Source organism: Anser anser (genome assembly GCF_964211835.1).
Source record: "Anser anser genome assembly, chromosome: 14".
NCBI classification, from domain to species: domain Eukaryota; kingdom Metazoa; phylum Chordata; class Aves; order Anseriformes; family Anatidae; genus Anser; species Anser anser.
In genome coordinates this window covers 11,216,397-11,240,107 of record NC_139735.1, presented here as the reverse complement: position 1 = coordinate 11,240,107, position 23,711 = coordinate 11,216,397, and the positions used below count along the sequence as shown (strand labels likewise).

At 39.9% G+C, this 23,711-nt stretch overlaps 1 protein-coding gene across 15 annotated transcripts in view; it reads left to right on the top strand.

Annotated features, from left to right (window-relative positions):
- The window catches only part of ANKHD1 (ankyrin repeat and KH domain containing 1), a 119,829-nt gene that overhangs the window by 35,636 nt on the left and 60,482 nt on the right, over nt 1-23,711 (top strand). For 14 of the 15 annotated variants that reach the window (XM_083799104.1, XM_083799106.1, XM_083799113.1 and 11 more), the window contains exons 3-10: nt 6,909-7,065; nt 9,811-9,958; nt 10,851-10,998; nt 11,992-12,225; nt 13,840-13,934; nt 17,097-17,334; nt 17,529-17,720; nt 19,103-19,212. In XM_083799104.1, the coding sequence (XP_083655230.1) occupies nt 6,909-7,065; nt 9,811-9,958; nt 10,851-10,998; nt 11,992-12,225; nt 13,840-13,934; nt 17,097-17,334; nt 17,529-17,720; nt 19,103-19,212 (1,322 nt within the window). The remainder of the gene's footprint in view (nt 1-6,908; nt 7,066-9,810; nt 9,959-10,850; nt 10,999-11,991; nt 12,226-13,839; nt 13,935-17,096; nt 17,335-17,528; nt 17,721-19,102; nt 19,213-23,711) is intronic. The other variant, XM_083799107.1, reaches the window with a different exon arrangement.

The following is a 23,711-nucleotide window of genomic DNA, read 5'->3' as shown; positions in this document are numbered from 1 at the left end:
GACGATCGGGTAGTGAGGTGGACTGTGAGCTGGCTGAAGGGCAGAAGCCAGAGGGTGGTGGTCAATGGGATGGAGTGGAGTTGGAGGCCTGTATCTAGTGGAGTCCCTCAAGGGGTCGGTGCTGGGACCAGTGTTGTTCAATATATTCATCAATGACTTGGATGGAGGGAATGGAGTGCGCCATCAACAAATTTGCTGATGACACAAAACTGGGAGGAGTGGCTGATGTGCCGGAAGGCTGTGCTGCCATCCAGCGGGACCTCGACATGCCGGAGAGCTGGGCAGGGAGAAATTTAATGAAATATAATGAGGACAAGCGTAGAGTCCTGCATCTGGGCAAGAACAACTCCAGACACCAGTATAAGGCTGAGAGAGCTGGGTCTCTAGCTTGGAGAAGAGGAGACTGAGGGGTGACCTGATTAATGTTTATAAATATTTAAAGGGTGAGTGTCAGGAGGATGGAGCCAGGCTCTTATTAGGAAGAACTCCTTTACGGAAAGGGTTGTTAGGCATTGGAATGGGTTGCCCAAGGAAGTGGTTGAGTCACCATCCCTGGAGGTCTTTAAAAGACGTTTAGATGTAGAGCTTAGTGATATGGTTTAGTGGAGGACTTGCTAGTGTTAGGGCAGAGGTTGGACTCGGTGATCTTGGAGGTCTCTTCCAACCTAGATGATTCTGGGATTCTTGGTGACACCCAATGGTAGGACAAGGGGCAATGGGTGCAAGCTGGAATATAGGAGGTTCTGCTTAAATGTGAGACAAAACTTTTTTATGGTGAGGGTGACAGAGCACTGGACCAGGCTGCCAAGGCGGGTTGTGGAGCCTCCTTCTCTGGAGACTTTCAAGACCCTCCTGGATGCGTTCCTGTGTGACCTGATCGAGGTGTTCCTGCTCCGGCACGGGGATTGGACTAGATGATCTTTCAAGGTCCCTTCCAATCTCTAACATTCGGCGATTCTATGATTCAAGTGTATGTTGCATCATACCTTGTGCTGGAATTGACTGAGGGAAAGACAATCAACACTGAATCAGCAGGTTTTTTTGTTTGTTTCTGGGTAGGGCTATCAGGCATAGCTTTTTATGATATGTGTTGATCTCTTTTGAATGTTAATGGAGATTGCTCCGAGCATGTGTTGACACCAGTCGTGTGTGCGATGCACATGAATAGGGGCTCCATACCACAGTCTTCTTAACATATTTTAAATGGTGCTAATTGTGAGCTACTAACTCTAAACTATTTTTCCGTATTTTTCTTGATATGAGCTTTAGGAAGGACAGAGTAATTGATGCTCCTGTGAGATTGTTCCTTTTCTTGAAATAGAAAGGGAAGGGAGTGGTTGCTAGAATGAGAATTATCTGACTCATTCCTTTACTACAGTGAACTTGAAACAACTTTGGACTGAGGTATTTGTGTAGGTTCTTTAAGATTTGACCATGACTTCTAATTTCTGTGTTTGAATTGTGAAAATATACATACATAGTTTTCAGATGATGTTAATCTCTTGATTCCTCGTGGTGAAATCACAGAATGGTTTGGATTGGAAGGGACCTTAAAGATCACCTAGTCCCAACCCCCTTGCCATGGGCAGGGACACCTCCCACTGGATCAGGTTGCTCAAAGCCCCATCCAGCCTGGCCTTGAACACCTCCAGGGATGGGGCATCCACAGCTTCTCTGGGCAGCCTGTGCCAGGGCCTAACCGCCCTCTGAGTAAGAATTTCTTCCTAATACCTAATCTAAATCTCCCCTCTTTTAGTTTAAAGCTATTCCCCCTTGCCCTATCACTATGCTTCCTGGCAGAGTCCCCGTCCAGCTTTTTTGTAGGCCCCCTTTAAGTACTGGAAGGCTGCTAATAAGGTCTCCCTGGAGCCTTTTCTTCTCCAGGCTGAACATCCCCAACTGAGCTACCCAGCAGCAGCAAGAACCTGATGGATCTGACAGTCAGTGAGAAAGTCCATGCTTCAGATCAGACTGCTGGGTTTAGGTGTACAGGTGTATATCTGGGCAAACCTTTCTCTTAGAAGGTGAGCTTCTTGTCTAATGTATCTCAGCAATCAAATTCAGGATAATTTAAATAGTCCAGTAGTATGGCATTAACTTCTGGAACATCTGGCATTATCTGCCACTAATTTGAGGCATGCTGTGTGCCACAGTTGCTTCCTTATTTAAAAAAAAGGGGGGGGGAGTGGGCAGTTGCTCCAGACTCAACCTAGTTATATACTAGGCAGTTGTACTGGAAGCTTAGTTTCTGTTAAGCTGTTAAACTGTTGAAATGTTTAGCCTGATGGAAAGATCCTTTGCAGGTGCAGCTGGAATTTGTGCACCATGTATCTGGTAGTTTGTGGTCCAGTAGAAGGACTCATGTCCTTGCAGATCCTGGAATTTAGAACTGTTCCCTTGGAATACTTTTCTTCTTCAGTTTAGAGATCGGCATGTTGATGTGTTGGATGAGGAGGAGCTCAGTGTTTATCCCCAGTCAGGAGAGGATAGGATTAAGGGCTCTTTTTTCACCCGTCATGTGACAGTGCTGGCCTTGCATCTCCCAGGCATTGTGGGTTCATAAGCATGGGGCTTCAGCAGCAGGTGCTCACCTGAAGAACTGCCCTACAAGTTAAGGTGAAAGGTGTGACTCTGCTTGTAGCAGAGTAGCTGTGGACACCTAAAAAACAGTAAGCTCGTAGTGCAGATGGCAGTCTCTCCTGTCTGTATCTTTCCAAACTGTTGTTCAGGGATGTGCACAGCGTGACTGTCTAGGCCACTGTCTGTAATGCTGCTGTGAAGCCTATGCCTTCTGTGAGCCTGTCTAATCTATTTCCAAATTCACTTGTTTTGGCCTTTTGTATGGCAGTTGTACAAAAGTACTTACTTTTGGGTTGCTTCTAAACATACTCTTGATAATTCTAGTGGTAACCTTTAACTTTGCGTTGAGATTGTCACTGTCTCCATATCATTAATGACTGGACTGTGCTCAGTAAAGATCTGTCTGCAGTGGCTCCCTTGTTCTCTTTACAGATTTACCCTGCGACAGTGATCAGACCATGGGGGAAAAAGATATTATACAGCATCTCTGGTGGCTTGCATTCTTGAAAGTGTGACATTGTGCCACAGTAAGCAGAATGTCAAACACCGTAGGTTTCAGTTCAGGCATTTTCTGAACTCCTTATCAATTCTTGTGACTCAGGAAAGTGCTAGAGAGACTAATAATGTGGAAAACTGAATTCATCTTTCTCACACGCAAGTGATCACAGGCGTGGAGAATCCTCTTGAGGATGCTTCTAGTGGAGGATGGGAGAAGACGAAGAGCTCATTATTGCTGTCCATATGTGCGTGAGGTGTTTGGAACAACTAGTGGAGTGACACAGGAACAAGTGGGAATTAGGTGGACACAAAATTAAGTCGGAGATTAGAAGATGACTGAGTATTACAGCAATAACATTCTAGCATAGTCATCCTAAGTCACAGAAGTAAAAACTGAGCTGGTTGGTAATTCTTATTATTTAGATAGTACTATAAACCTGCAAAAGAGAAATAAATGACAGGTGTCAGCAGTAGCAGCATCCAGCTTGGTAATGCTTGTGGTCTGACTCCCTTTTACTGTCTCCAGCCTAACAAATGTCTGCTCTGCCTCAGGTGGCTGGCTGTTGTTTAGTTTTACCACGTATAAAAATGTGATCAGGTTGTTGAGTCATGATGCCCTTGAACTCTGTTTTGACAACAGTGTCCTGTCGTGTAGTTCCCCTGCCCCAACTGATACGAATGAAATTAACACCAAGGAGTGGCACCAGGGTTGTTGAGCCCTAGTTGGCTATGTAAATAAATGGCTTCTGCAGTTTACACTCTCAAAGTCCTTGGGATTATATCACCTTTTTGGGAACAAAGCAGGAAACAGTAAAGTGAGCTGTCAGTGTGCTTTTTAACACCTGTAAGGGGGAGGGGTCAGTGACCTGTGGGTTGGTAATCCCCTTGAGAAGCCATGGGAAATCCATGAAAACAGATATTTTGGAGCAGGAGCTCTGCAGTGGTTGAGTCCTGCTGGTCTTCATAGGACACAGGACTTAGATCTGTGCAGTGATTTATTTCTTTTGGCTTCAGAAATCCTGCGTATGAAGGCTTCAAAGAACAAACTTTAGGAATGGAGTCAATAGCCAAGTGGAGGTTGTGTTTGCTTGTACCTCATCCCGATGAGATCCAACAGCTTTTCTTCTTGGGCACTAACCAGGTTCTACAGCTCTGAGATTAGCAAAGAATTAGCCTAAGAGGCGTAGGTAATCCCTCCCACCATACGGGGACAGGATCACCTGCACATACATCTGTCGCAGCTGTCTCACCCAATCCCTTCTTGATGTACAGAGGTTAATTCTGTGGCCTGTCTAGGTATCCTGTCTGTCTGACTACCTGAATCATTTGAAATAATTTGGGTATCTAGTTTAGTTGCAGATAGCCAGGAAACTGTTTTGTTTGTTGACTGGAGCTTTTATTTCTCATCTCCTTTGCTAGCAGTAGAGAGGTATTTAGTCTTCCTTCCTGAGACCGTTGTAGGTAGAGGAAAACTGCTGTTGTTATGCTCCTTTTACGCTAAATGTAGCCTTTGCTCAGGGATCATTTTTCCAAATCCTCTGGACTTCTTTCTTGTACTCTTCCATTTTGCTTAATGTGGTGGTCAGATTTGGCTACGCTAGTCCCAGATGAGGTCTCAGTGCTGTGTTGTGAAATCTTAATTCCATTTCTCTCCTTAGGCAGTACTTGCAGATATACTCCAAGTTAGCGCAAGTGAGCCCTGCCACCAGAACTAGCTAGTGTAAACATTTGGGTGATTTCCTCTCGGAGCTGCCTTGGGGCATCAGAGCCACGCAGAAGGCTTCCCTGTGTGGCTGGTACTGAATTGTTCCCTGTGCGCTTCCCCAAGGGCTGTACCCCGCCGTCTGGCCTGCTGCTCTGTGGAGCCATGGGTGCAGAGACCTTTTGCTCCTGAGCAATCCCAACTTGCTTCCCTTTGTGAACTACCAACACGTTCAGTTCACATTAATGTGAGGCGTGAGCTGCGGTGGTTGAGTCCTGCTATTCATAGCCTCGCTATATTTAGCAACAGTGGCTAAAAAGGTTATGTCCTCAACAGTCTGGAGGTAGAAGGGCTCACATCGCCAGCAGCCTCTGAAGTGGGGTAAGGAGCCTGTACACCTACATTTTGTTGGCCTGACTGCTCTTCAACAAGGTTCTGCCATTTTTGACTGAAGATAAACAGAATCCTAGCGTGATATGGACGTTAGTCAGGACTAGCACTAGCCTGTCTTTGAAAACCAGGCAGGTGTGATGTGGTTAGAATCTACTTGTGATTTCTCATTTTATCACAGAGAAGATAATTTATTATAAATTCCTTTTCGTAGCTTCTTGATATTGCTGAAGTGATCTAAAGTGATCTAGAGACAGGGGGTTGGAGCTGGGGAGGTAATGCGCTCAGAACTGGCCACAAACCTGAAGCATCTCAGTCTTCTTAGTGTACTCTCAATTTCAGTCGTCTAAGTACTTTTTGCGTCTCCTCATGGTGTCTGGCTGGAGTTGACAGGATAGGATTTCTTCATTGTTCCCAGCAACACAGTTTGAACGCTAAGCCAGCACTTACCAGCTCTGCAACAGTGATGTAAGGTTATGTGACAAAGCATCTCATGTGCTGTCCTAAGTTGTTTTTAGGACACAAAAATGTGGCCAATGTTGGTTCTTGCATTAATGTAAAATAAATCTGATGCTCTCAAGCTGGGGAAATAGTGTCTGAAGACAGCATTCAATGCTTTCAAAGTGTAATTTCAGTATTTGTACTGTAATAGTTGCAAGCTAGTTGTGGGAAACATGGTGTCAGTCAATCTTGTGGAAGTGTGCGCATACCAAATAGCAAATGTCCAGAGATATGAAATGCATTTTTTTTTTCAGAGGTTTGTATCAAATGTGACTCTATTTAACTGCTAAGGAATTGAAAAGTTACTGTTTCATCACTGGTAAAGATAGCTAATCTAAAAACTAGGAACCATTTGCTGTTTCTAGCAAACTTTTTTTTTTGTTACACCTGTTTTTTTCCTTACACTATTTTCACAATTGTATATGCGAATATAACCGTGTTCAAGGCTGTGATAAACTTTATGGAATAAAACCTGTGGAGTAAAACTACACAGCTGTACTGTAACTTTATATCAACCATGTAAAAGAATGAGATAAATAGCTGCTTTCGGTAGTATTCTGTATTGTCCTTCAGATTTAGTCCTGCAGGAAAGAAAATGATTAAAACAACACCAAAAAAAATGACAAAGTGCAAATGTTAAAGTTCTAAGTGTTTCTACTGTGTAGTGAAATGTTAGTATAGAGGGGACATTATTTTGAAATATACTTAAAATACTTTATTTCATATTTCTAGTTGGAACTGTACAGTTTAGAATGTTACATTAGTGGGAATTTCAGCTAATTTTTATAGCTTTTTTTCTTGCTCTTCAAATAAGAAAAAAAGTGTATCAGAGGTAAATCCACTTCATTTTGTGTGGATTTGGGTGAACAAAGTGGGAAATTCTTCTTCACACGCAGATAACCGTAATCCAAGCCTGTGGAATAATACATTCTTCCCATACTTCTGTGAGTGGGTTTTAACCCCTTAGTCCTGTAGTCCTGTATCTATCCCTCCCCCTCCCCGAGATTTTAATTTGTATTTTAATTTGTGAAAGATAGTTTTATTAGTGCTTTATTACAGTTAATTAAATGTTCAGGTTGTAGACAAGCATTAACAGTTTTAAGTAGTTGATTTTCTGGCATGTTTGCAAATGATTTTCAACTAATAGTGCATGTGGCTGAAATCTAAAATAGTGTTTTTGCATTTCTTTTGTGTGACTTTCATACTAACCTCACTGATGAACGAACGTACACTGAAGGAATTGGTAAATTGTCCACTGCCGATGGTAAAGCCTTCGCAGATCCTGAGGTTCTCCGAAGACTGACGTCTTCTGTCAGCTGTGCACTGGATGAAGCTGCTGCTGCATTGACACGGATGAGGGCAGAGAACAATCACAATGCAGGACAAGTGGACAAGTATGTATTGATCATTCCCCACCCACAGCTTTTGAATAATGGAACATCTTTTTTTAAATTTCAAATTATTTTTTTACAGTTACTCCTTAGTAATATTTCTGCTGTAGTACTAGCATAAGCAAAGTTAATTGAATCTGGAGGTGTAACTACTGCCGCATCAGGTTCTTACCATAGAAGTATAAGAGAAGTACACAAATGCTAATCGGTAGATTAGAGGAAATGCTGTTCTTTCTGTGTAATAGATAACTAGTTTCTTTTTCAAAAACTGGTTAAGCTTTTAGCTGTAGAAATGTTGGTGATACTCCTCTATTTACTGCCTCCACATATTTTGTGGAAACTAAAGGATCTAGTTCATAGTATTTTCTTTCAACTTTTAATACAAATACTTAAAGGGTAGTGATTTGCCCAGGAATCTTGCTCAAGAACTTAGGGGCAAAAAGAAACCCCAAAACTATATACCTGGTAACTTTTTTTAGGTGATAATTAATGAGGATAGCATTCAACTCCCATGATTATAGAATTGAGCTCCAAAAGCTTACTTCTCCATTGGTAATTTAAAAGCATCATGAGGGGACCTGAAGTACTTTCTACTCCGATAAGCGAATAAAAGTTGTTCCTAAACTGTTGAGGTGGTGTGACTGCATATACTGTTGAACTTCAAATCTCAGATCAGAAATCTTAAAGTCTATTTCTTTTCATGTGGGTGAAATTATCAATTTTGTCAAAACACTGAAAGTGATTATAATACAAATATAAGTGATCAGATACCTGAATGTTCTATTCAGGTCAGATCTCAGCTTGTTTTATCTAGCAGCTACTACTACGAAGGGCAACGAAGCTGGTGAGGGGTCTGGAGAACAAGTCTTACAAGGAGCGGCTGAGGGAGCTGGGGTTGTTCAGCCTGGAGAAGAGGAGGCTCAGGGGCGACCTTATCGCTCTCTACAGGTACCTTAAAGGAGGCTGTAGCGAGGTGGGGATTGGTCTATTCTCTCACGTCTTTAAAAGACGCTTAGATGTAGAGCTTAGTGATATGGTTTAGTGGAGAAGTGTTAGTGTTAGGGCAGAGGTTGGACTCTGTGATCTTGGAGGTCTCTTCCAACCTAAATAATTCTGTGACTAGCACAGTTTAGTTACATTTAGTTAGTACACAGTTAGTACGTTTTTGGGTATCTGGCAAATGAGTTCCTTTTAAAATAAAGCCTTTATATAATTTAACCATTAGTCTTTTGAAAAATTGAAACTTGCATACTTTCCTGAGGAAATGCTGGGGTCAGATGGATATATTCTTCATCGCAAGTAAACTTCTTGAATGATTGTCTCCTTTACAGAAGAGAAGTTAAAGCCTTTTAATGAATCTGAATATAATGGCTTTTGCTTTAAGACATAAGCATCCATACCTTGTAAATAAACTATACAAGAGGGAATACATCGTATATAGTCCACTACCGATTCTAGTAGAAGGTTCTTCCTCCCTTTCCTTCTCCAACCACGGCATTAGCTGTATTTTCATTCCTGGTGGCTCAGGGACTATGATTCCTTGTATATGTTTTCCAAATAAAATGGTGTCATCATTTAGATAAGTAACTGAGTTGATACTGAGAATGACTTAATTTTGTTTACACTCAAGTGTTTAGCCATGCTTTAGCAGTTGTCTTTTCTGTTAGAATTACACTTTTTGGTGCAGAAAAAGATGTAAGAGACAGATTTGGTTCAAAATAAATTGAAGCTCACTCACCTTTTTCTAGATTGGTTTAGTGTGCTTTCCTAGGTATCAGGAGAAATAGCTCTTCTCTTTAGTGCAGAGGTTAATGATGGTTAAAGTAATGATTATAAACTTCCTGAGCTTTTAGATGCCAAGAACTTGGGGTATGTCTAGTCATTGCCTTTTAACACTTAGCTTGTAATTACCTATTTTGGCTTTTGAAGGATCAGTTATTAGTGTTCAGTGTAGGATTTGTGGTGTTGTTGCTGTTTAAAAAAATGTGTACTTCAATTGGTGTATTTCATCCATATGAAAAGTTCTGTAATGTACTTTTACTGTTGTATGAAAGGAAAGATGGTAAACTTTTTGTAAGACTCCTCTCGTTTCTTCCTTTAAGACCTCATTAGGTGAAGTAAGGATTTTTCTTTGTTTGGAATGGCTGCTTAAGAAGAAATTCATGTGTTCGCTTAAAAAAAACAAAAGCTTTGGGCTAGTGCAGAGAAGGAAATAATCCCACTTTGAGAAAGACAATGGTCAGGAAGTTTGTTTTGTAGCAATATTTGGTATTAGTAGCCTCTTTGATGCTAGGCTGTTCACTTCTTGGCTTTATCTCTACTGGAAACTTGCCTTCCTACCTGTAGCTTGTCATGGTCATAGCCTGTGTGTACCTGGCATTCCAGAGAAGTGTGAATAGCATCAATGAGGTTTACTTCTGTATTTTGCACAGATGGCAAATTACTTTGTTCTGAGAACTTTTCTGCATGTAGCCTGTATAAGAGCTAGTGTTAAGCTAGCAACTGAGAACAAGAGCTAATATGGACATCAGCAAGGCCTCTGTCTCCGTTTCACCAATTGAAATAATGTATATATGTACTTTTTTCTTTAAAAAAAAAATAAAGCTGCAAGGTATATTTCCTAGTAAAACTTGGTGCTGCCATCAGCACTAAGTAAAGACTTAGTAAAGACTATTTCCTTGCATAAGAACACTACCCATCTATTGTAGGTCTATTTTGTGCTTACTCTTGTGATAAATGATTTTCCAGTCGCAGTTTGGCAGAAGCATGCTCAGATGGGGATGTAAATGCTGTCCGGAAGCTGCTGGATGAAGGAAGAAGCGTAAATGAACATACTGAAGAAGGGGAGAGTCTCCTTTGCTTGGCCTGTTCAGCTGGATACTATGAATTGGCACAAGTAAGTAACAAATACATTCACAATTAAACCTTTATGAAACATTGTCTAAGGGGTTTCTTTGATAGTTAAACATCTTAGATATTCTGATTAAAACAATTTTTATAGTCTAAGTGGAGTATCAGTTAATACACCTTAATGTGGGTTTACAGCTGCTGGTTGTCTTTTTAATGTTAAATGTCATCATACATGCCTTAAGGTTTAACGGGCTTGTGTGAGGAATATATCTCGTGCTTTATGATTTGTCTGTTTTTCTGACATTGTTCTAGATGCAGTCAAGGTGTTCTGCCAAGCAGACATTGCAAGAGGATCTAAAATATCGGCAAAATAAAAAATGCAAGGGCTTACATTCTGAAGACTTATGTCTCAGTCACTCAGTCTGTTTCTTAATGACATCTGTGTCATCAGTGCATTAGTTTGGGTTAATTTTTGACTTTCATATGTGTATTCAATAGCAGAGCTTATTTGGTTTGAGTGTAACTCAGAAAGTGACCAGCTACATGTTTTTTGTGGTGGTCAAGTGTGCAGAGGGAAAACCGTTTACCTGTAAGCTTGATTTAATGTGGGCTGTGGTCATTAATGGAAGTTTATAGTTCTTCTGTTACTCTGGTTAGTGAATTGCCCTGTGGCTTTTGAAAACATCAGTACTGCACTGTAACTTAATATTGATTTTAACATATACGAACAAATGTAGAAAAACAGCATTTTCTGAAGCAGAGTATAGTACAGGTGGTAATTATACGCTATTCCTGGGGAGTACCATTTGTGCTTTGCGTTGTTATTAATGTAAGGGAATGTCATGGCTGACTGGGGAATCATTCTCAAGCCCGCCTGAACTAAAAGCAAAATGTCAATGCTAGAATTTATTCATACTAACTGAACTTTTTTTCTTTAGGTGCTACTAGCAATGCATGCAAATGTTGAAGATCGAGGGAATAAAGGAGACATAACTCCCTTAATGGCAGCTGCCAGTGGAGGCTATGTAGATATTGTTAAACTTCTCCTTGTTCATTGTGCAGATGTCAATGCTCAGTCTTCAACAGGTAACTGGGAAGCAGGAAGTTGAAGAATCAACAAAATTAGCACATAAGCCAAGTGCTTATGAGTGTCAGTGGGTTTATCTGATGTTTTAACTTACAAGAAAACATGACATGAATGGTTAAGAATAGGCTAGATGCATATTGGACATGTTTAATAATGGCCAAATAAAGGTATGAAGACTGCTTTTAATATTAACTGTAATGGAAAGCACTGTTCCTCTGAAATCCATTGTGGTATTAGATGACCAGAAGAATTCATGAAGTTTAACTTCTCTCACTTTAATAATCCAAAATTACCCATTGAGAAGCCCAGGGAACATAGCTGGTCGAGACCAGTTACTTTGGTCTATTGCTTTTACCAAAGAAGAGCTACAGGTCTTTGGGCATTGAATATTGTCTGCTGTGATGATGCTTGACCACGACTTAACTAACCTTGCTGAGAGTATTAAACTGCTGTTCAGTTTTGCTAACCTTAAGATAGAATTTACATTTTTTTCAAATTAAAGACAGATGTTGAACTATGCAATGTTCGTTTTATCTTGATGTTTAGTCATACTTAGTAGAACTTAAAATTTACTGTAACATTTAAATCATGGCCACATGTGATTGTCATTTTCAGAACTACAGTTTTAAGTTGCAATAATTTTATAAATGTTTTTTCAAGGGATCAATGGATGCTATTTTAGACAAAACAAAAATCAACAACAAAACACAACGAGCAATTTTCATGCTCACTATAGAGTTTGAGGTTTATTTGATCTCTGTGTGCTGAAGTAGGAAGCTTAAAGTAAAAAATGCCAATTTTTCTAATATTGGCTTAGTGTTAAAACTTTCATATTATAGTTGTGGTGAAGTTATTGGCTGGAGTAACATTACTGTGAGGTAAAAGGCTGCTGCTTGTGATGTACTTGGTTTTGTTCAGAGTTTTAAAAACTAAATTTTCTGTATTAGGACTAGGTAATGGAGAGGACTTACATGCAAACTTCTTCTCTGCAGGAAACACAGCGCTCACTTACGCTTGTGCTGGGGGCTTTGTTGACATAGTGAAGGTGCTATTGAAAGCAGGTGCTAACATTGAAGACCACAATGAGAATGGGCATACCCCCTTAATGGAAGCAGCCAGTGCAGGTCATGTTGAGGTTGCAAGAGTATTGCTGGAATATGGTGCAGGAATCAATACTCACTCCAACGAGTTCAAAGAAAGTGCACTTACACTTGCATGCTACAAAGGTATTATTTTGTACCTTATTTTGTTTTTGTTGTTGAAATTTATTTTCTGGGGTTTGTCTAACTCAGGGTTCCAGCCAAACTTTGATTCAATGTTTTCTTAACTGTTTACGGAATACCAGATTTTAATTTTAAACTTGATGTCAGGAAATGTTCATCCTTGGTGTAGTTGTGTTAAGCCTGTCTACTTGTATCCAAATGTGGTGGACACACATTCAGCATGCTGGAGATAAAATCTTGTGACTGGCTGTGTCTGAACTTGTGATTTGGCACAGCACCACTTTCCTCTTCCCCCACTACTGCATTTTCCATTTCGTTCAGATTCCCCTCACCTGCAAGTTCTGAAAACACGTGTTAGTTGTTAGTGAGATGTCAGGTTAGACTAGACATTTTTAGAATACCTGAAGGGGGTAAAATGCTAGCATTATTACTGAATACTCTTCTTCAACTGTAACTTTGGAAGATGTTTATGAATTAATTCATTATTGTGAACACTCGTGGACTTAATATTTTGTGCAGTTCAAAGTTTCTACATAAAATAACTTGGTGCCATGGTAATCCATTGGGCTTCCAGATTCTCTTCTTCCAAAGGAAAAAAAAACAGAAAAACAAAAAACAATTTCCAATAAATGTTTTTCTCCTAATAGAAACTATAAGAATGCAGATTATTGTAATAGTGATTTATGTTTTGCCTCTGCAGTTAGAATTGGAGGATACTTGTTATGTATAACCCATTGGAAGACTTGGATCTGATACTGTCATGGAATTCCTGCAATATATAGTAGTTCCTGCAATATATAGTAGTTCATTACAGAGAGTTTTCTGTAATGGTACTCTTGAAAATGTTGGAGGGATACTCTTGTTTCTTGCAATGTTAAACTTAGTAGGTGTGATATAATGCAAGATCTTCATTGACTATGGATTTCCTTTATCATCTTTGGCAAGAAGGTTGAGCTACCTTATTTACCTATCCTCGTTTGTGTAAAACAGAGTTTTGTCTTGAAACTCGATGCCCATTAGGAGGATAAAATGTATAACTTCTAAGGGACACATTCTATCTAGAGCAATGGAAGCCATAATAGAGTTGAGTTAAAAACAAGCTTTGGTAAAATTTAATAGAAACTTTTCAAAGTAGTGTCAGATATACACATTATGTCATAACATGTTCCTGGAGTTCTCAGAAGTATTCCTGAGTGCTATGATTAAAAAGTTTAAAGTTAAGTTCAGATCTACCCAGGCCTATCTTCAGAAGATAATTCCCCCTCCAAAATGTATGCTGCTTTGGAACACTTACTCAACTGTATAACGACATATTGTTTAAGGAACAAGCACAGTCTTTTGTAGCTTGAAGTCACAAGTTCCTGTTGTATAAATTTGAATTAGAGAAGTCTGTCTTAATTTCATAGTTGGGCTGTATCATTGGAAAAGACAGTCTGATGTCTGACCGTTCTGCAATTGATTTTCATTAGAGGACTTAAAGAGCAGATTTATGAATTATAACTTATAAATTTATAATAACATGTGAAAATCTAAATAATTCCATTAAATGTATTTTCTGTACTACTAAAAACGTATGATATTAAATGCTTGCCTATTTTGTTCTGTTTCATTTTGAAGGCCATTTAGATATGGTTCGTTTTTTGCTTGAAGCTGGAGCTGATCAAGAACATAAAACAGATGAGATGCACACAGCGTTAATGGAGGCCTGCATGGTAAACAGCCTTTATTTGTACTTCTTCCATCTCAGTGGGAGAGGAATAGAGGAGATGATAAAATGAAGTGGGCCTTTGTTAACAAACTGGTTTAGGTGTGCAGTTGAGTGTTTTAATTGTTACTGTAAGAAAGTCTTTAGTATAGTTAACACAGGCAACTTCTTAGTCTAATAAGTTTTAGGGGAAAAAAATTATATTTTGGGTATGTGCTATGTTGTATTAAATGTTCCCAATGTGAAGTGTAGGGGTAATTAATTTGCAATGCTATAGGAGGTTGAGCCCAAGTCACCGTTTCTTTTGCAGTATAAAGAAGTTAGTTTTCTGCCTTTGTCTTTATAAATAAGGTCTCACGGGTCATCATGGCGTGAGCCTTCCAGAAGTGCATTGAACTGGATGAGTAATGCATTACACTTATCCTTTCACCACAGCAGGAAATAAGTGTTGCATGTAGAGACAGTTTGCTTTATTCTAGGTTTCTGTAAATGGTAATGTGAGGTTTTTGTTTTGCAAACAAAAACATAGTTCAAAAGTAGTTCAGTTCTTAGTTCCCTGTTTTCATAGGAAGCACAGAGAATGGAGGAAAAAATAGTTTTCTTCCAGTAAGCTATAATCCCTAGAATATGGGCTGCAATGTTCCCCGCTAGTCTTCTGAGATCAGGAGGATCAGTTGTTCTTTTACTGCAGCTGCGAGGTGATGATGGCAGTGACCAAGGTCAGATTATTACATCTCAAGGGGCGTTGAAGTCTTCTGATAGTGAGATGGTAATAGTATCCTTGAATAGGCTTCCCTGTATGAGAGCCTAGTGCCAATAAGGAATTTGGAAGGACCCAGTTGTGGTGGGTGTATGGTGTCACCTAAAGGAGATTGCAGCATGGCTGCAAACTAAATGTTAGATTTAGTCACTTCTTATAATAGTCTGAGCAGTATGTTAACTTGGGGTCTATGAAATGTCTAATCTGGGGAAGTTATGTTGCTGGTCTGAATGCTGTTATTTTGGGGTATTTCAGACCAGTTTGCAGAATGTGTACTTAATCTTTAAAAGCAATAGAGAGGAAACTGATCCTTTGAAGTTCCAGCTCCGAATCTAGCAATGAAGTTTCTTGTTATCTTTTAGCTACGCCCTTGTGGAAGGGAACCATTCTGGCAAGTTATTGTGACTTTTGCCAGCTAGCCTTCTGTGTTCTTTAACTAGTGTTGCAAAGAAATACAGGTTGATGAGGTATCTGAGCCTCCAAGTTTTGGTACTAGGTTCTGGTCACATTGGAGTACTACACCAAAGATAATACATTTTGGTTAGGTGAGGTGGTGGTTGGCTTTTCGGCCAGCTTCACTGAGAACAACAGCCTGTCCTTAATTTACACGTTTGGTTGCTGTTAATCTCATGTTACCTAGTACCTGCTTCATGGTTAACCTAAACGAGACAAGCATTGTCAGGAGTTGCCGGTTTGATATCCCTCTTTCCCTATTTTCTGTTGCTCTGTGTTAGCTGTTGGAGTTACTGGCTAGTGATTCTGATGAGATCAGAATGGGGAAGTAATTCACTTAAGATTGCTGTTCTTAATGGATAAAGTCTTTACTGTTGGGAATTAGTATGTGATATAAGTAAGAATTCCAGTTTATGATCATGTGTAGGGGTCTGTGCCCTAACCTGAACAATTCTGGTTTTAACTTCAGGCAAAGGGGTATTCTGATGTCTTTTTTGCTCTTTAATATTGCCCAACTTCATTTGGATTTCTTTCCAAGGAAACAATATAAAAACATCTGCTTTTCGCCACTGAAATTGGCCTTTTTTTTTTTGACTATATTGGGAGGAAGTATCCTCTTCTCTAGGAAAATCTGCCAGTAAGTGTTGGGGCTAGTTTAAAGTATTAGTCCAGGTTTACCATCCTGTCCCAGAAGAACCACTGTGTCAGGGCATAGAACTCTGTGAACACAGCTAAATCATCAAAGCTGTCTGAACAGTTTTTTTTCCCCTTCTAGAAGAATCCGTATTTCTTCTTTGAATAGTAAATACAGTGATCAATGTGATGTACCTAAAATGTATGCATCTGCAGTATACAAGGCAGAAAATGTTTTTTTCTCTACTGAGAGATACTAACAGCATACCTCAATTCAAGTCTGTCACTTTGGAATTCCCTTTTGTTTTTACTATATCATATTACCTGTATATGCTGAAGAAAGGTTCAGTATGACATCCTCTGATTAGACCATCAGAACTCTTGTTTCTCACTGAGCACTGTTTCTTTGACTTGAGTCTTCTACCAGCATGGTTTATGTGTTTTGGTTTTCCAAGCTCTCTTCTCCAAAGTGTTCCAAAAGTTTGGGTTCCATTTGTGTTAGCAATGTGAGAGGGAGAAACCATGATGGTGTTCTTTCCAGATGCCAAAACCTTTTTGCATTTGCCTATTCTCAAAGATATTGTGGCTCTCTACAAAACACACCTTAGATAAATCATGAAGTTCTGGTACTTGGGCTCTTTCAAGGAACTGGGAGTTCAGTAGTAGCTTCTGGAGAAGCTAACAGCTATGTTTATCTGCTTTGATTGGTAAGTCTGAAAGACAGCTATGGCAATCCTAATTCTCTTCCTTCATTGGCAAAGATTGGTTCACCGCAAGTCACTTTTCATTATCCTTTTAAGGTGTGTTCCAGCCTTCCCTCCTCCTGTCAACCTACCTAACTGAAGTTTTTCAGCAGGTATCTTTCCCAGGATATAGAAACTGACAGTTGGAGCTTTTTTGTCTGTAGAAGCTATGAATCAACTCTAAAGAAAAATAGTCTCTTTTCTTTATGTAGTGTTTGGTTTGAGGTTTAGTCATGCAGTGGATTTAGTCATGGTATTTGTTTGCTATCTATAATACTTCTGTGCCCCAGGTATTTTGCTGGATATTTAAGAATGTCTTACCCCACAACTCTTCCCCTACTCAGCACAAGAAAGGGGGGAAAGAAAATCTAGCTCTTTTTTCCTGATGCAATTAAACCTAACATAAGCGTAGGTGGAAATCTAAATGTCAATTTAATCCAATTATTATAAAAATGTCATAAATTAAACCATAAGCTTCCTCTAGGTCATTTTCAGACCTAGTGCATGTAGTAGTGGTTGCAACTAATGCATTAAATGACTTTGACGGTTTCTGATTTCTGTTTTCACCTCTGTTTTGTAGGATGGACATGTGGAAGTAGCACGCTTGCTTTTAGACAGTGGTGCTCAAGTGAATATGCCTGCAGATTCATTTGAATCTCCCCTCACCCTGGCTGCTTGTGGTGGACATGTAGAGTTAGCAGCTCTCCTGATAGAAAGGGGAGCTAACCTGGAAGAAGTTAATGATGAAGGTTATACTCCTCTCATGGAAGCCGCACGCGAAGGTCATGAAGAGATGGTGGCCTTGTTACTGGCACAAGGTGAAATCACTGTTTCTTTAGCATTCATTATGAAGCATGCAGTGTTGACTTCTGTATTCTGTGCAAATTCCTCTAATCTGGCCTGTGCTGTAACTACAGAGCAAAGCTAAAACACCTAAACTGTGGAGGTGATCGTCATTGATGTTTCCATCCTGTCTCTGGTCAGTTAAAATAACAGCTCTTTTGTTTCCTAGGGGCAAATATAAATGCACAGACAGAAGAAACACAGGAGACAGCTCTTACTCTGGCATGTTGTGGAGGGTTTTCTGAAGTGGCTGACTTCCTTATTAAAGCAGGAGCTGATATAGAACTTGGTTGCTCAACACCTTTGATGGAAGCTGCTCAAGAGGGTCATCTTGAATTGGTGAAATACTTGCTAGCAGCAGGTACGTATACAGTACAAATGATAGAGCCCACAGACTTCATAGATTTGAATCGTATGGCTTAGAAGATACCTAGGCTCGATGGTGGCAGCGTTGTAACAAGAAACCATCCTCAGATGCCTTGATAAGGGGTGCGTGTGTTTTTCATCTTAATATTGTCTGATACTGTTAACAGAGGAAGGTGTCTCATGGAACGCTGGCTTTTGTTCCATCTCCAGTAAATACCAGTATTCATTAGGAAAATTGTTTCCAGCGTTTAGCAAAATGTTAATACAGATAATGCTTGTCTTTATATGCTGCTCCTGCTTTGACTAAGCCAAATGATCTGCAGACAATTAGTCTTCTTGAGTAACTGGTACTTCAGAAATTGGGCCCTGAGAAATAGTGTACAAGACAGATTTTGGAATGTGCTGAATTTCTTCATTATAAAGTCTTATAAAATTAAATCTTGCTGGAGTTGGGTGGGGTGAAATGACACTTCAGTGTTCATCTGTCAATTTAAAGCTAGTAGAAACTAGAGTACATTAATACTATTAAAAAAAAAAAGAAAGAAAAAGCTCTGCATTTTATATATTTTCCTTGTAGTGGACAGTAACTTATTTGATATTCTCTTTTCTAAGAGTAAGCATAAAATGTGCTGGATTTGTAATTCTAGAAAGTAATGCTCACTGCTCATCAAGGGATGGTAACAATGGTGTCTCTTATGCAGTGACACCAGTCACAAGCTTGCTTGAAACTCTGCTTGCACTTCACTTACACTGGTAATGTAGAAAGTTAATTGAGGAGCTTTGTTTTGGCATCAGTTGATCTCTAAATATTTCTCACACCTTGAAAATAAGAAATTAGGTAGTCACATTTCCTTTTTTAGAAGACTAAAACATAATTTTAATGTAGCTGATAAAGACAAAGCTAGTCAAATTATTTCACTAATATTGTTTTAAAGAAAATGGTTTTAAAGAGCAAAAAAGAAATGAAATTTGTAGAAGTATATTCTCTTGTAGTATTAATACTTATTCAGTAAAATGCATTTTGTCTGGTTTTACAGCTACCTGTCAAATGGATAGTCTAGACAAGCATCTGAATTCACTTTTGTTGTTGGAACTGAAATCTTTATTGCTGTAGGGGAAGAGTAGTAATGAGTGACCAATAAGTGCTTCAGTTGTCAGTTAAGCCTCTTCTAAACCTTGGCTTATCCCATCTTCTCAGGATATTTTTATTATGACATCAATTTTGACTATGAGAGCAATGCCTGTGGGCTGTGGAAGCTTTTGGTCTGTAGGATGTAACTGTCATTGTGGATAAATATTGCCTTGATTTTATGTTTATCAGATATGAAATACTTGATAAGGAGATGTCCAGTAAGAAAAAAATTGTTGTCTCTGTAGGGGCTAATGTTCATGCCACCACAGCGACAGGAGATACAGCTTTGACCTATGCCTGTGAAAATGGACATACTGATGTTGCAGATGTGTTGCTTCAAGCTGGTGCTGATTTGGTAAGGCTTCTGTTGCCTTTTGTGGGGAAAACTTGGTTTGAGACTTCATGCCAAAGGTTGTATGCTTGTAGAGCAGGAAGCTTTCAACAGTTGAGTTTCATATGTGAATGTGAAAAGAGGTGTGAGTAACTTTTTAAAAAGCTTTCATGTTCTGCTTGCTCTAAAAAATTAAAAATTTTTCTACTTAGCGGGTCAAATATTAGCTAATAAGTTTTAGCTATAGATTACACTTGTGACAGTTAATTATCTTAATTTCAATATGTTCCATAGGTTTTATTGTTTAGCAGGATACAATTCTACATTACGTTTATTTTTCATGCTACCTATTTTTTTCTAAACTCTTGCAGATTACAGTTTCTGTTTTACTGCTGTGAATTTAAAATAGGTTAGTAGTAGGATATATTACTTCTCTGTTGTTAATTTCTGAGTCCTTTTGGTATTCTTTTCTGTTGCAGCTTTCAAAAGTTAATCTAAGCAAATGCCTTTTAAATGACCAACATAATATGATCTTTTATTTTTTCCAGAAATCTTTTCTTTCCTGTAACTTTTTTCTGTATATTGCTTTCATAATGCTTCTTTTTTTTATGATGCTTTTAACCACAACTTTTTTTTTAATGTTAACTGTTTTTTTAAAATTTGTTTTTACTTTCCTGATGTGCAGTGAGACACCTAAAATTGCTTCTTCGTGACCTACGGTTACAATGTTTGTTTGGCTTTTAAGCAGTAAAAGCAAACGATACCTTAGTCGTCTAAAGGAGATCAGGAGCCTTACGTCTTATAAAGCATGAGCAGGGAGGATTGTGCTTTTGTTTGTTTGTTTTAAACATTCTTCTTTCTTTTTCCACACTCTGCTTTTGTGCTTTTTTTTGGGGGGTGGGGGTGGGGGTGTTGTTTTTTTTAGGGACTTATCTCAAAATAAGTCTTTTACTATTTGAAGTTTGTATTTAAAAATATAGATTTTTAATTGAATTAATACTTCCACTCTTGTTGTGAACATAGTGTGTTGTTTTTTTTTTTTAGGTCTCAACAATTTATCTGCAGGAAAGTTCTAGTTCATAACAATGCCTTCCTACCAGGAAGGGAAGTCATGCTAATTGTGGGGGTGTTAATTGAATTGTTAGGGGGTGGCACATCTCCTGAACTTTGCTCAATTTAGTGTTAGTTACTAATCAGTAACCACTTAAATAGATATAGGCCTTTTTGGTTTTACTTGGGATTTTAAAAAAAAAGAGGTACTTTGGAAAAGGATATAATTCATGAATCCATGACAGTGAGTAGCACGGCTGCAAAGCCTGAAACAAAGAAATATAAATTTGGTGTGCAGAAGCTTTTAAAAAGATACAACAGTTTCTGCTTACGTGTAACTTTAATTATTTACAATTTACAAAAATGTCTATTACTGTATTATTTTTTTCTCTCTCACCTCTTGTGTGTGGGTTATTTGGAACAGTGCTTGTGGCCTTTAGCATCTAGCTCTGTGGTCAGTATTGCTGAGAAAAACATCAAACCTTTCTAAAGTCTTACTTTAATACATTTTTTTGTTCTGCCAATCAAAATGAAAAACTGTCAAGAAAATTATAGTAAGGAAGAAAAGTAAAATTTCTGTCAGTGGTAATTGGCTGTAGCCTGTCCAAATAGTCGCTTCTTGTCGAAGCACTGGTTTACATGTGGAAGGGGGTCTTTCCATATAGTTCTCCTATTTTTGAATTCTGATGTTACGTAACAATCTTGCATTTCAAAGGAAATTGCAGTCTCTAACATAGGTATGTTAAACTTCAGCAATTATTTCTTAAGATGGAGGGAAGATGTTTGTCAAAAGCCCCGTGGTAAAGTTATAGTCTAAATAGTACAGATGAAATCTTCAGAACAGGGAAATACCTGCAGAAGTGTAGTGATGCTTACAGTGGGTGCCTAGAGTTTTGAAGAGTTCCCTTTCAAACTTCTGTGTTGCTTTGCTTTTTTAGAAATTGTAAGCTGTTGTGAATAAATTTGCTGTGATTGTGATTGTTCTGAGGAAGGTTTCGCAAGTGTGTCACCTTATCGTTGGAGTTTAAAATACCATGGCATAAAATGGCAGTACCATTCTTACAGATTTCAGCGTTCATTTGTAATTTAAATGAGATTAGATGATTTCACCAAGTTGTCACAGGAAGTCTGTGGTGGAGTGGTTAAATTGGTGCTCTGTCTGTCACTGTTTTTCTAATTAATTTTGCTTTCTTTCCGTTGTTAAGGCACATCAGATGAAAATACATCTTCATTTGCTTTCCTTTTTCGTGGTGCAACTTCAGGCTTTCTTGAGATTGCTTTCACTGGCATTTCACTGCTTTCTGGAATCCAACTCTTTACTTGGGGTTTATATCCCAGTCACTGAGGAGGTGGACATGTGCCATTTTACCTTGTGTTCCTTTATGTGGGAAAATAATGATTATGTCTATATTAAAATAAAGGATGGCCAAGGTCTGTTCTTGAAATGCCAGGAGAAAGAGCTGTTGTTGAACCCATCCATGCAGTGTTGCACTGGACCTGGGGATTCACTGAGCTTGTGCCTGTACCCAATGTCTATAAGATTTTGCTTTGTCTGTGGCTATGTTGGCTTATGGGCTATGTTGGCTTATGGGCTATGTTGGCTTATGGGCTATGTTGGCTTATGGGCTATGTTGGCTTATGGGCTATGTTGCAGTCCACCAGAGTGGTGTTTGTTTAACACAATACTGGGACTATGCACTAAACATCCCTGCATGTGGGACGAAGTCTTGAAGTTCATCAGGGTGTGCAAGGCCTCTGAGATCAGTGGAGACAAACTTGACGTTGTGTTATCCATGCTGCCTGTTGGGAACAGTTCCTGGTGCCCTTTGTTCCCATAATTCTGGACAGGGCCAGAACTGTGCCAAGGAGGCTGTTAAGGAATAAACAGTGTGAAAGGTCAGAGATCCCATGCCTGAACCTGTTTTCTAGCCCTGTTTTATTTATCTATTTACCTAGGAAACTATTTACGTAGCCCTGATTTATTTATTTATTTACCCGGGAAACTACAGGCCAATCAGTCTCACCTCTGTCCCTGGGAAGGTGTTGGAACAGCTTGTTCTGGATGCCATCTCCAAGCAATTGGAAAAGAAGGTTATAAGGAGTAGTCAGCATGGATTCACCAAGGGGAAATCGTGCTCGACCAACCTTGTTGCCTTCTATGATGGCATCACCAGCTGGGTAGACAGGGGAGAGCAGTGGATGTCATCTACCTTGGCTTTAGTAGGGCTTTTGATACCGTCTCCCATGACATCCTGCTAGCAAAGCTGAGAAAGCGTGGGATAGAGGAGTGGATGGTAAGGTGGGTTGAGAACTGGCGGACTGGCAGAGCTCAGAGGGTGGTGATCGGCGGCGCCAAGTCCAGTTGGAGACCTGTGACAAGCAGTGTTCCCCAGGGGTTGGTGCTGGGTCTGGTCTTGTTCAACATCTTCATCGATGATCTTGATGAGGGAATAGTGTCCACCCTTAGCACGTACACCGATGACACAAAGCTGGGAGGAATGGCCGACACGCCAGAAGGCTGTGCTGCCATTCAGTGAGACCTGGACAGGCTGGAGAGCTGAGCAGGAAGAAAACAAATGAGGCTTAACAAGAGCAAGCGTAGAGTCCTGCACCTGGGAAGGAACAACCGCATGTATCAGTACAGGCTGGGGGATGAGCTGCTGGAGAGGAGCTCTGCGGAGAAGGACCTGGGGGTCCTGGTGGACGACAGGTTGGCCATGAGCCAGCAGCGTGCCCTGGTGGCCAAGAGGGCCAACGGGATCCTGGCGTGCATTAAAAGGAGCGTGGCCAGCAGGTCAAGGGAGGTGATCCTCCCCCTCTACTCTGTCCCGGTCAGGCCTCACCTGGAGTACTGTGTCCAGTTCTGGGCTCCCTGGTACAAAAAAGACAGGGAACTCCTGGAAAGAGTCCAGCAGAGGGCCACAAAGATGATACGGGGCCTGGAGCATCTTCCCTATGAGAAAGGGCTGAGAGAGCTGGGTCTGTTCAGCCTGGAGAAGAGAAGACTGAGAGGGGATCTCATCAATGTTTACAAATACCTGAGGTGTGGGAGACAGAGGGATTTGGCCAACCTCTTTTCCGTGGTTTTTGGGGACAGGACAAGGGGCAATGGCCACAAAATGGATCACAGGAAGGTTTCCGCACCAACATGCGAAAGAACTTCTTCACGGTGAGGGTGAGCACTGGAACAGGCTGCCCAGGGAGGCTGTGGAGTCTCCTTCTCTGGAGATATTCGAGACCCATCTGGAGGCCTACCTGTGCAACCTGCTCTAGGGAACCTGCTTTGGCAGGGGGGTTGGACCCGATGATCTCTTGAGGTCCCTTCCAACCCCTACAATTCTGTGGTTATCAGTAGTGTGGTCAATGCTGAATTTTTTTGTTGCTTTGTTTTGTGAGCTGTCTGCATACTGTTTACTTTCAGACCACGAAGACAAGGAGCACAGTTTTTTGAGATTTTTTTCTCTGATTATAGA